This window comes from Hirundo rustica, chromosome 3, assembly GCF_015227805.2.
Source record: "Hirundo rustica isolate bHirRus1 chromosome 3, bHirRus1.pri.v3, whole genome shotgun sequence".
Classification (NCBI taxonomy): Eukaryota; Metazoa; Chordata; class Aves; order Passeriformes; family Hirundinidae; genus Hirundo; species Hirundo rustica.
Window position 1 is genome coordinate 61,424,390 of NC_053452.1, and position 13,459 is coordinate 61,437,848.

The 13,459-nt window shown below is 35.6% G+C and overlaps 1 protein-coding gene across 4 annotated transcripts in view; it reads right to left on the reverse strand.

Moving 5' to 3' along the window:
- LAMA2 (laminin subunit alpha 2) overlaps positions 1–13,459 on the reverse strand; it is a 346,441-nt gene that overhangs the window by 79,470 nt on the left and 253,512 nt on the right. For 3 of the 4 annotated variants that reach the window (XM_058420096.1, XM_040060645.2, XM_058420097.1), the window contains 3 exons: positions 13,083–13,276; positions 4,599–4,741; positions 4,103–4,201 (listed from right to left, as the gene is read on the reverse strand). In XM_058420096.1, coding sequence (XP_058276079.1) covers positions 4,103–4,201; positions 4,599–4,741; positions 13,083–13,276 — 436 coding nt within the window. The remainder of the gene's footprint in view (positions 1–4,102; positions 4,202–4,598; positions 4,742–13,082; positions 13,277–13,459) is intronic. The other variant, XM_058420095.1, reaches the window with a different exon arrangement.

Sequence of the window (13,459 nt, forward strand, 5' to 3'; positions counted from 1 at the left end):
GGGTGCTCAGTAAAATTTCAGCTTTCTGTTACTAAATGCTTTATAATTGTAATGAATCACAGCAGTAGTAAGAAAGAGAGATGTCTGCTGCAGACCTGAATAACATGCTGAGAAAAGGAATCATCTTAGAACATTCTGCTTAGATCTTGAGGTCCCTCTTTACAAAATATATCCTTTTTTATTAAAAAAGGAGCTAAGCATTTCAAGACACAAAGGTTGTTGAGCTGTACTGCAAAGCAAGAAAAAAAAAAACAAAAAAACCCCACACCCCCAAAAAACAACAAACAAAACCAAAAAAACCACCCAACAAATAAAACCAATAAAACCCTAGCTTTTTTCATTAGGGATTACATTGCCAACAAATAAATCTTGAAATAGGGCATTATGAATTTCCCAGTCTCCATAAAATGGCTAAAAGGTCAATAATTCAAAATGAGCTTAGGTTTTCCCTGACTTGAACTGCACAAATTGTTTCTCCCTTACAAAAATCCCCACACTTTTCAGTAGTAGTCAGGGAAATAGTAGCACTTAAACACATTTATTTTCACCTGATTAACTTCTAGATGGAAGCCCTCAAGGTACTTTACATCTGGGTTTCTGAAATGAAATCCCTGGCATTATCACTCCAGTTACAATTTTGGGCTACTTCAGAATAGTTTCATTGAAAGTAATTTACACTGAAAGTAATTTATATGAAAATGGTTCAGGTAAACAGAAATATAAAGGAAGCATTAAAAACTCCTACAGACTGGGGGCAGTTTGTTCTATTCCATCCCTCTATCAGTAGAAGAACATGCCTTTTCACACTTACAAACTTTAATCATACTACTGGTTACTTCCTCTAAGATTTATAAACCCTTTTTACCTGACTGGATACAGAACTAAAATATTGTTACAGTGAGCTGTAAGAGGCAATCAGGGTATAAAAAAGACAAAAATTCCAAATGGTCTTGATGGTCCACTGCTCTAACCCTGCTTGGCCCTTCTGATGTAGTTTAATTCCTCATGTAATTGAGAATAACTTTTTATTTATTATCAGACCCTCCACAAGCAGCCTTTTATTCTTTGAGTTTTATTTGTTTGGAATATTCCCATTCAGTTTTATTATACTCTATGATATTTCTAGTCCTTTGCTACAAATGGTGTTTTATAACTTACATATTCCTTTCTTAGTTTAGATTACTTTTTCCACATTCATGCTAATTCAAGTTGGCCACTTTAACCTCTCTATTTATGACTGAATAGCACTACCACATTTTTGTGAAAATTAATCTGTCATTGAACAATTTTCATTTCCTTTCAGTGACAGCTCTCTTTAGTACTTAAATCCCATTCAGGTCCACTGAAGGCCTTCTGTATTTTGACAGAATTTCCTTTGCTGAAAAATAGACTTTTGCTTCATTATCTTGTCTAGCTTTAATTCTAAAACTGTAAACCATATTAAATGGCAAACATCCTTCATACTGTTGCTGACCATTCCATGGCTAATTAAATATTTTCATTTGTTCATAAAGTCCTAGTAATTTTTCTACATATCCAATTTACTACAGTGCAGCATTTCTATAAGGTCAGCTTTCAGCATCTTCTTGGAGTTTAAATAGGCCCAAAAACTCTTGCTATGGGAGCAATAAGGGTCTGCAGCAGGCAGACCGGACCTAGACTAAGGGTTTGGAATGAGCCTTCAAGGAGTTCTTTGGACACAAAACTTTTTGGTATAAAGGAGATCCCTATGACAGAAGTCAGTAAAGAAAGTATTTGAGATCAGTGAACATGCTTCGGTGAGGTCCACAGATTCTATTTAGTGATGGAGTTTCCATGAAAGGCTTTGTTCCAGTTTGGAGTAGCCACTTAGCAATTTAAACTATAGGCAACTATGCACATTTTTTGTTTTGTTTTTGTTTCTATTTTTATTTAGTCTGAGCACTTAATCAAGCCTTAAAGAACTCCTCTAGATAGAATCTGGAGGGTGTCCTACAGGAATTTCTCCAGCTAGTGAGCTGCAGACTACAGAAGAAGGTGTAAACACAGACATCACTGTACAGATGGAAGTTCTTGGCTCTCGCTCCAAATGTTTCCAGCTATTGCAGATGAAGTTGCCTCTGCTACTACTTCCAGAATTTTTTGATTTAGAGAAGCTCAGTACTTTGGGAGAAAGGTAAAAGTTCACATAGACAAAAGAACTGTTTCAATCAAGACAAGTGATTCTGATTCCTGTCTTTCTTGAATGCTCTGAAGGTACCTAATTAGAAGGGAAGTGCATATTGATGAAATGCAGTGAACTGAAAGAAGCTGAAGATATCAGGTCTTCCTCTGGTGGTAGGCATGGGAATGTGCATGCAAACATGTTGACATAACTAGTGCAAGAAAGACATGAGGATCGTCTCTATGTCAAACTGAATGAAGCACAGAATAATGTAAAGGAAGGGAAAGGAGTGCTGCACTGAAGTAAACGATTGGTTGAAAAGAGACCACAGAGAATCCCTGAAAGTTTTGTAGTGACTAAATACTATTGTCTTCTATTTTTTATCTTAAAATTATTAGAAATTTTTTTCATGGAAATAGATTCCTCATCAATCCTCACCAGCTTTTTTCTTCATCAGTACTGGTTTCACTTTTAAAATATAGTGAGCCTGCCAATCAGATACAGGGAAAAACTTTGGTATCTATGGTGGTACTGTGTACTCCAAGTGCCAGCCATTACGTAGTTATCAGCTGTATCTTCATTTGAAAATGAGCTTTGAACACACTACATTAGGACTCATGCTTCTTTCTGGAACAGTATTCTTATTTGCAATACAGAAGGAGAAAGGTAGGACCTGTCACCAGTTGCCAGTCCCTAAATTAAAACAAACAAACAAACCATCCCACACTACTCCAAACAACACTGTAAGGATAAATGGAACTAAGGGTACTTGGTCATCACAATGATGAAAAACTACGAAAAGCGAGCAGTGATAATGTGGTCACCACAATAACTCCCCTAAGGTCACACTTTTGATATGTTTTTCCTTCCAAGAGTTGTCTACAGAAGGTCAGAATCTGCATTATTTTAAGTCATTTCTATGGGGGAAGTTGGAAAAGGATATTAGAAAGAGTAACTTTACAATAGGAAAAAAAATTTGTCTTAGCCTAAGATTGAGAAATTTTAATAGAAGAAATATAATCTTCCCTGCTTGTAGAGCTGGCATGGGTTAAAATTCCAGCTAGACTTAAAACTAACTACAGTTGCTCCTTGCAGAAAAAGAAAAGACCAAACAGAATTGGAAAAGCAAACTTTTTCACAATGTCAGTACATACAGATAGATACTGGTGTATGCACACACATATGGGTGCCTACATATGCAAACACACTTCAGATGCTTTCTCACCCACTAACCATTTCAAAACTTTATACAAACTACACAAAGAAAACAGCTTATCTGAGAACTTTAGCTCCTTAAGCCATGTACAATTTAGAGACATGATGCTAAAACTGCCTGGAGTCTATGTGATTCTCTGAGGTGTATACTGATCAGTACGGTACTCCACATCTTTCTTATCTGGTTCTTTCAACTTGCAAGCATGACTTTTGGTAGTTCTTCACAGCAATGTACTTTGGACAGCTTTATTTACACTGAGGCTGTTTCATTCCCTATTTTTTCTCCACTAGGTGGCACAATTTATATTATTTTCTTAGACATTTTCTTTACTGACCAAAACGAGGTCTATATTGAAATATAAACTTTTGTAATAAAAAGAGTACATAGCACATCTATTGAAATCCAGAACATGCTAACTATGCTAATAAATTAAATCTAGAAGACATATATTTAACTAAACTCACACACCTCTTTAGTGTCATTTTTTCTGGATAAGATCATTCTCAGGTGATCTGTATGGACGTGAAAAAGCTTTTCTACCTTATTAGGAAGTTTTGCAGAAAATACGTGTCAATATATTGGCCTAAACAGAGATTTCTAGAGAACTTGCAGCCATTTTAGACACTGAGACTGAGAAGCACCTTATAATTCATCTATTCATTCATGTTTAATGCATATTCAGAAGATCTCTCATTATGCAGCCTCAATCAAACCCATAGACCTCAACGTGATCACAAACATACTCTTGTCAGTAGTTCATCCATTTCTGTCACCAAGGTATCCAGATTTTCTCGTGCTAGCTGAAGAAATCTCTCCGGTGCTCTCTGAGGTGAAAGCAAATGCTGTCGGGAAAGAGATGGGAGAGTGAAAAATCTGTATGTAATGGATGTCAGTGCTTCCAAATATTGAAGAGAAGCATCAAACATTTCATTTTCATTACAATATGCGATCCCTTTTGTGATTGGCTTGTGTCACAATTATCCAACAGGCTTTTTTCAGGAATCTCGACAACTTTACATAACTTGTAAGTATGGCAGGGAACATACAGTATATAAAATACATAACCACTTTATAGACCCAAACTGTAATACCTGTTTATCAACCAAAGCAAGCCTGAAATAATTAAATCTTGAAGAATTCTTCTTCCCTGAACCTGCTCACAACTGTATGGTTGAACAGAATCAAGTACAGTTGTACTGAAGCTCTGTTATTTATATATGTGAATACTTCCAACCATACCTTTAATTCCTGAGTCATGTTCTCAAAACCATGCAACATTTTATATGGAGCAGGCAGTGGACCACTAAGGTTAACACTCAGGATCATCTGGTTTAGCCGATCCAGGTCATTGAGAAGGAGTCCCGTGCATTCATCATCACAAGCTGGAAGAAGAACAACAAAGCTCATTTCTTCCTGCTGAACATTTGATTTAGGTGTTGTATGGCACACATGGAATTCTGTGGGAAGTAACACTAATTTCATACATATTACCCCAAATGTGTAGTGTGAGAAAAAATGGAAACAACAACTAGGGAATAGGAAAGACATGGCTTAGGATTTAGTAATTGACAGTTGAATATAAAATACAAAGATCAAAATTTATATGCTTACCTCACAAAAAAAGAGTAAATAATTAATGTTGTCCACTGTGGCCTAGCCAATATAAAATATTAAATTATACTGGTAATTTGGATGAAGTTTGAGAAAAGCAGATGGGCAATTTGGAAAATCTAAGGAGCTCTGTAAGGAACATAATATGCTTATGGATTTGAATGCAAGAAAAAACCCAGAAAGTCTCCATATAACAGCATGGCCATGCATCCTAAATCTGTGATGCAGACAGCTGAAAGCATCCAGGTAAAAATACTGAGAGTTTTCTTTTAAAAATTATTTTCCCTACGACTTTTCACTAACCAGATTATAAGCTTTTCATGTATGCTTCTTTTCTTGTAAATATCCTTCAGGATGAAAAATATTGTTGCATCCTGCATATATCAAAAGAAGTTTGCATTCCCCCCACCACCTTGCTTTCGATTAACTATCACAAGAAATTCTCATCTTGTATCATTTATGCAGCAGACAGGAGAATTCTTCATCCTTTAGAACAGAGTTATGGGAATACCTTTCTGTTTCTCTGCATAAAGAAGTGGCAAACTCAAACATCTCAGGAGATGAAGAAAACTGAAACAATGAATTCACTGGTGATGTTAAGAGACATGAAGAGTTGTACCTAAAGTTTTAGAAGTGTGTAATTATTTATTTCAGCAAAGCTAGGCAGTTCAATAGCTAAAAAAAAAAAAAAAAGCCCACTAGGCAGTGTATGTTTTTGAAGAAAAGATAAGTAATTTTCAAATGAGAATTACTTATTTTTTTCCTGAAATCTATTCTTCATGTAGATTAAATCTTTTCTGTTCATTAAAGTTTTCACAGTTACCTAAATATGGTTCTTAATCTGTTGACTGATTTAGCCAAGACAAAGAGTAGAGCCAAATACAGAGAAAAAAAATAGTAAACTATTTCAGTATACCGTGAAATTCAAGTGTTGATTGAAAAGGAGACAAGGTACATGCTGGATTAGTGTAGTAAGAAGTGGGTGCAGAAAGCTAGATACTACTGTTAGTTTAAGACTTCCTTTTGCATTTTCATTGCTTCCATTTGCAGACTTCTTCCTCCTGTGTCACAGTATTTTGTTACATAAACTGAACTACTCTGGAAGTGCAGTCAATAACTGTGGGTATGATACATTCTGATTTATGCTCCTACATGAAATTTAATCTCCCCCCAACTTATTATCATCCCTGTTCTTGCCATCTGTGCACTTGCCTTTAGAAGCCTGAGAGAATTCAAGGAAAAACAGGTTTTACAGCAAATAATGTTTTATATAACAAACACCTGTTCTGTAGCTGATCAAGAAGGAAAGGAGGCCTGATAATCATTTTGCAGGATGAAAATAAGTGATTTTGAACCTGAAAAGAGTTGGCTTTTATAGTTTAGTTTTTGCTGCAGGTTTTTTTCGTATATTATTTCATTTATGAAACAAGTGAAATCTATTCACCTTTGAACTTTTCACAGTGGTTGGTAATAAATGGCTAAAAAATTGTTATGGGTTAAAGACAAACTTAATCCACACCAATAAGAAAAAAAAAGAACAGCCCATGAAGAGATGAAGTGTTCTCAATGAGTGGGCAATCAATAAGTGAGCATTCAGTATAAATTAACACCTCTTGCACAATAATCAGGTTGAAAAGAGGAACTGCATCGAGTGAGACCACGGCTGAGTAGATGAGATGGGCCTAAGCTACTCCAGTATGCAGTCTGTACTGTCCTGTAGCTATGGGAAATATTTCAAGAGCATGATTATATTTTACAAGACTGAATACTTCTCTGTCTGTCTACAGAGCTGTCAGGATAAATTTGTGTCTAATATTAACACATGCAGCACTAAATTCAGATCATTACAGGAGTGCAAGCATGTCAGAGACAAATCATGCAATCAGTATTACAATAGTTCAACAATAAATTAATGCAAATTAACTGCATTTTCCATTTTCACCACACTTTTCCATGCACACTGTCTCTAAGGATTTTGACTTACCTCTTGTGAGAAGCATGTCCAAAAAGTATGCATGCCAAAAGAAAGTCTTTTAAGTTTACAGACATCTAACAATTTATTCCACCTTACAAAGAAACATAATGTGCGATAAAAGACAAACATATGAGTCACAGTGTATTTCTCCAATTGAGTGATCATCTGACACAATTTTGATTTAATATATTCATTTCTGTGAATATTCAGAGGACTATGTTATGACTAGGAAATTTTTGGTCTAAGGGCAACCATGCAATCTCCGATGGGAGGTGGTATCCTATGATAGTGACTCTTCAGTATCAGCTTCCTGTCGTTTCAAATAAAGTGTTAAAGTTAGCTCATTAATCTGTTGGCTATTACCTAATTTTTCCCATTTTGGCACCAGCCTCACACCAAATAATAAAACAGCCTTCCTGTGCCTTCCAAAACAGAGCCCCAGTAGAGAGATGAAAGCTTTAGCTTCCTTGCCACTGCTGCTGGTTTCAGGTAGTTTATGTGATCAATATGTCTCCAAAATATGGGAAAATTCATACCCAGACCAGGGTCTAAAACACCTACTTGGGTAATTTTTGATTTTTATTATCTAGAAATCCTCATCTGCTGGTTCTGATACACACCAGTAGTAGCTGAGCTTCAAGACTGCTTGAGTTGGGTGAAAGACAGGAGTGTGGGTCTAAACTCAACGGGAGCTCATGTATCACAAAAATGGAGAACAAGTGCTAACTTATCAGCTTCTAGGCCAAGCAGGGGTGTCCTAATTGAGCCCATGCAGCTCGAGAAGCAGTTGTCCAACACAGATGTAAATTTAATTCTTACAGCAGAGACACACGGACACACAGCACAGAAGAAGCTAGCCCAAGGCTTCATAGATGTACTGTTAAACACTGGATCTTTCAGCTCACTTTGTAAAGGCTTTCAGTTCCTGCTGAATTAAGCACTGTGTAAGAGCTGACATAGAGACTTCATTTCACAGATTCTGCAAGATCTACCTCTGACAGAGGCAGCATCTCTTCCTAATTCTGAATTTGGAATGGCTGAGATCAGGGACCTCCGCACTGTTTTAAAGGGAAAACCTTGATTCTGCCAGGGTCAGTGGCTGGGAGCTCCCTTGCTCTTCTTGATAAAGGACTGTGATGAAACAGAGATTGACAGCTAGGAAAAAAATACCTCTCATTGCAAGTATCCTTCTTGAGTGAAAATACTTAAATGACCCAGACCTGGTATTAAAGAAAGCTCATTATATAAATTTCTCCTTCTACCAATATTGAATATTTAAGTACATAAAGATGTAAGCTTATTGACTGCAGCAAGGCTGAAGATATTTCTCTTTTTTTGGCCTCACAAGACTGAGTTAAGGAAAAATCCCTAACAATGAAATATCTGCTTGATCTCCCTCTGTCATGATTGCTTCCCGTTCAGACACATCAACTGTTTTACATTTAGGCTTTTACTCGACCCCAAGGAACATTTGTGATAGGAGCACACATACAAGGAAAGGTTTTGTAGTTTGTGTTGCAACACAGCTCAAAACACTGGAGACCTTTTTTTTTTATAAAAAATCTTCATTGTAGTTATGACAGATACCCTCAAAGCATCCAGAAGGGGAGTTCTGACTTGCCATATAATAATATAGAGCCACACAACAATAAAGCCTTGAAGTTCTCACCAGGATTGTTTTGTTCCATAAATATGGCACAGCAGTGAGCAGAGTCGCTGTTTCAATAACATTGCCATCTAAACTTCTTCATTTTATGTACTACAAACTCTACAAGCAAAGTGGAATGTCACAAGGTATAACAAAAAACACACAAGAGGATTACTACTTCTAAGAAAATGCATAATTGCTACAGGCTTGATTCAAAATCTGAGAGAAGATTTGGGAGAACTTTTGTCATACCTGACAGTATACAAGGATGCCGGCAGCATTATTAAAATTAGTTTCCAATCATCATTATTTATTCTTTGGGTACTGACCTTTTTCAAAAGAGAAGGGAAAGTGAACCTACAAAGTTAATTGCTTGAGCCCAAAAATTGTAAGAAAATAGTCATCAGCAGACTATTATGAATATCTGTACAGGACAACATGGATGGTTACTTTAGCTGGGGAAATAATCCAATTACTAGCCATTAGAATTTTTTATGATGTGTAGTAGACCATACTCTTGTATTACTTATTTTAAAAAAGAAAAAAAATATCTAGGGTTTGGATATAATATGTCATGTCCTGATGGCATCCTAGAGAAAAAAAAAAAGTTCTGTTCTAAGAATATAATGGGATGGAATTCTATTTGTGCCATGCACCTGTAACCATCTTACCATTGTTATTTATCTGTAAGTGAAATCTTCCCCTTTAAGCAGCAACTTTCAAAATAAATATATATTCTATTTTACCTGTAGCTCTCTAAAATATAACTGTTATAATACAGCAGTGAACAGTGACATGCACTAAGCAACTGAAAAATGACACTTAATGAAAAAACAACCAGTAAGAACCCAGTAAAACAGATTTTCAGCTATATCAGAAATAGATCACTTCAGTGCACATACATGCTTCTTTGCTCCCCCCCCTTTTCACTAAGAATCTTCACTCAAAAAATCTTTAGAATATTTATGAAAAGGGCTATATTAAAATCTAAATGTTGTATTTAAAGAAGAATGCATTACAATATTATACCTAAAATACCTCTCTGATCTGATTTAAATATGCATTATTTTGGTTTTTCCAGTCATACTGTGTGGTGCCCTTTTATAGAATTTGCAAAAAAATTCATTATTTAAATAGTTATTCTTTTTAAAATATTCAAAATAAAATTTCTGTTTCTTAAACATTAACTGTGCCACACTAACAGGACAGCTTAAACACACTATGTCTTATACTACTTACAAATGCTTTTTCAAACATGGATGACTGTATTTGAATGCATTTTCTTTAAGTTATACTACTTTACCACCTATCTAGGGGTTCTTCACACTTCTAACAGGTACAATGCAACTACAATAGTTGAAATGCTACTGCAAATGAGCAAAAGAAGGTACATGCATTCAGCTCATTTTAACTACTGAATTCAAACAGGATTCTGCTCTTGACACTAGTTAATTTTCTGTACATTAAGAGTACTACTATTTTTATTGTTAAGGTCTTGTTACAACTGAAGCTGGTCAGAAGGGAATTTACTGTGTTTTGCAATTGGTATACAAAAATACATTGCACACAGAACCAAATTCTCAGCTGCATTAAACTCAGATTGGAACAGCTCAGTATTCTGAGAGCAAGGAAGGAAAACTTCAAGGTTTCCCTAAAGGTGTTTCTAATGATTCTTTGACGGGACAAGGACTATTAAAGCACATTAGGGGCTGCAGCAATGAATTCTTACCAACAGCTGCACCCTGAAGCCTGTGACATACCAGACACAGGCAAATTTTTGCCACAAAATCTAGGCTTGCCACACTGCCTTTGCCACAGACCTGTGTCCACCACAGTCTACAAGGTTATTGATCAGGCTTATTTTCTACCAGGTCAGGGGTCCTGTACTGTATTAGCAAAGGCAGGCTTGGAGTATTATCGGTATCAAGGAACTTTTAAACAAGAGGAAGATCATACAGTAAGAGCTAAAAGGCATATAAAATATCTACTGAAATAGTAAACTGTGGCATTTGCAATTTTTAATATGGTTATTTTTGATATGGCATCAACATAGTTGATAGCTTCTGTGATAGGGAGATTTAAAGTACATCTCATCTGTTCCTATAGGTGGTTCTTATCTTTATGACTAAAGAAAAGAAATCTTCTCATTTGATTCTTCACTTCTAGTGGTCAAATGAAGTGGCCACATGCACAGGTGAAGAACTGTTCTTATAGTGAAAAATGATTACTTAGTTAAAGTAAAAATGTCACTAAAGATAGTGTAGATATATTTCAACACTTGCATTCAAATATGTTGCAGTTAAGTCAGAGATTATAGCAAATAACATCTTTCAAAGCAAAAAGGTGGAAAATTTCATTTGCCTGCAAACAGCTTTTTCCATTCACAAATAGGATTTTTAACCTTATTATCCACATGATGAAATAACCTAATTAACAAATTGGAAAACCATTACAAATGATAACTTGTACTTAGGCTGTTTTGTACAATGAAACTCTGTCATCCTGGATACCCCAAAGACTTTTTAGAATACTGATAAGGTACAAGACTAATAAAAAACCATACTAAGTCATGCCTGTGATTGGAAAAATGGGATAATACTGCCAATAACATAAGAGCTATTCAGGATATTGAAAAATGAAGTAATTTTCATGTAGATGGCACTCTGTAAAATACATTCCTTATTTTAAAATTTTGTAGCTGTTAACACGCATAGACTGAACTTGCAATTACAATTCTCCTTGACATATAGACCACAAAATGAAACTCAAACCATAGTTACTTCAGCAAAGGGACTACTTACTCCAGTAGCAATCATTTTGCTGTTCAAAATAGAACTTAAGATACCAAGTTCAAAATTAAGTCCTAAACTACATCATACTCCAGGACATTAGAAATCTATTTTTCTTGAGTAAACTATGCTTTTAATCAATGAATCAATGCCATGTTGTTAATACTAAAGGAATAAAGGAAATTATATCTATACTCCCAGTAATCTATAATCTCTACCAGGGATTCAGGACTGATGCAAAAGCACTTATTTCAATGGACTTACTTAGAAGCTTAGTTCTGCTAAGTCCTGGTGACTCTTAAAGCTGATCACAACCATTAGGTTGAGTGAAAAAATCTTCTGCATTGTGTGGCTCCTGACCCTCTGTGCCTAATATCTTCCTCTTTAATCACTTCAAGAAGCCAGGCATTCCATTCTTGAATTATATGATGCCTTCAGACATTTTAAGCACTTTTTTGTTTATTTTTTCAATTTGCTTTTAAAATGTTTGCAATTTGTTGTTTCCAATTAATTTTAATACTAGAGAGGTGTACACCTCTGGGTTACAAAAGAAATTAATTCTTTGGAGATGAAAAAAAACAAAACAAAACAAAACAAACAAACAAAAACCCCAAAAAACAAAACAAACAAACAAACAAACAAACAAAAAAAAAAAAAAAAGAAGAAGAAAAAAAACCCCCGTAGCTGGTACCTACTTTTCTTGATGTTACATGTCCCTCACACAGACAGCCCACTCTCCAAGAAAAAGCTCCAATTAAAGATAAAACATTTAAACCAGCTCACTGTGCCTTGCCAATATTTTCAAATATGCACAGATTAATAAATATTATATACTATGGACGTACTGGAGCTCTACCAGTCTACTTTAAATTTAACAATCTTGGCATTGGAGGGAAAAAACTAACATCACAATAAGGTTAATCCCTCCACATCCTAGGGGAGGTGGGCAAGAGGAGAATGCCTTAGTTCAATCAGGGCTGACCAAGTTCTAGAAAGATTTTGCTACATTTTTTAATAAGATATAAGCTTATAACATTATGTGATATAAGATTCTGGGGTCAAAACAAGCACTGTCCAATATAATGAAAAAGAATCCAAACAAAAATACAAGATATTAGTATGTATCAAAATTGAGGGTAGGACAAAGGTATGAGAACTGTAAAACATAAATTGGTGGTTTAGGCTATTAGTTCTCTATTTTTAACAAAAGAAGCTCTTTGCTGGATTTAGTATACTGTCATTCCTTACATCTTTTAAATTCCAATGAATGGTTGTTGAACCAACATCATTAAGTAAACCTTAGTTAAAAATTTGTGTGTGCCTCATGGCATAGAGCACTGTAATTGCTTGTTACACATCTAGGACAACACTAAAAAAATTCAGCAAGAGAAAATATTGTCACAACAGCAGCAGCGACAACCTTCAACAAAATTACAGACTCCAAAAAGCCAAAAAGAATTTCTTCAAAGTTTTTTTGTCAGTTTTCAGTGGAAACAATTAGAAATTATTGAGAGTTTTCTTAACATCTCAAGGCTTATGGAAAAAAAACCCCAAAACTTGACCAGATGACAAAGTAGTAAGAAATCTGGCAATTAGTTTCAAAGAAACCCACACAACTCAGTGTTACAGAAGCAGGTTTGAATTTCTGAAGTATGACAAACACAATCAAAAGTTATCCAAGATTCCATTAGTATACGTACAAATGCATTTCGTGCCATGACGCGCATGCCGATGTTCACAGCCAGCACACTTCCACCCCGTGAATCCAGGCTTGCAAGTGCACTGCCCAGTGACAGGGTCACAGGGGATAGGCACGGAACCATATGGATCACACTCACATGCCTGGCAGGACCCTCCTGGAATTTGTGGGTTTCCTGTGTAGCCAGCAGAACATCTAGACGTTGCAAACACAAAACAAGGTTTGTCTAACTGAGATGCAGTGCGCAAAGAATACTTGGCAGTATTTTAAATGTAATCTATACAAACATCCATGAACCATTAAAAAAATCTTTCTTGCTTCATGACTAGGAAAGAAATATTGCAAACTGTCCAACAAAGCAACTTCTAATCAGGACAC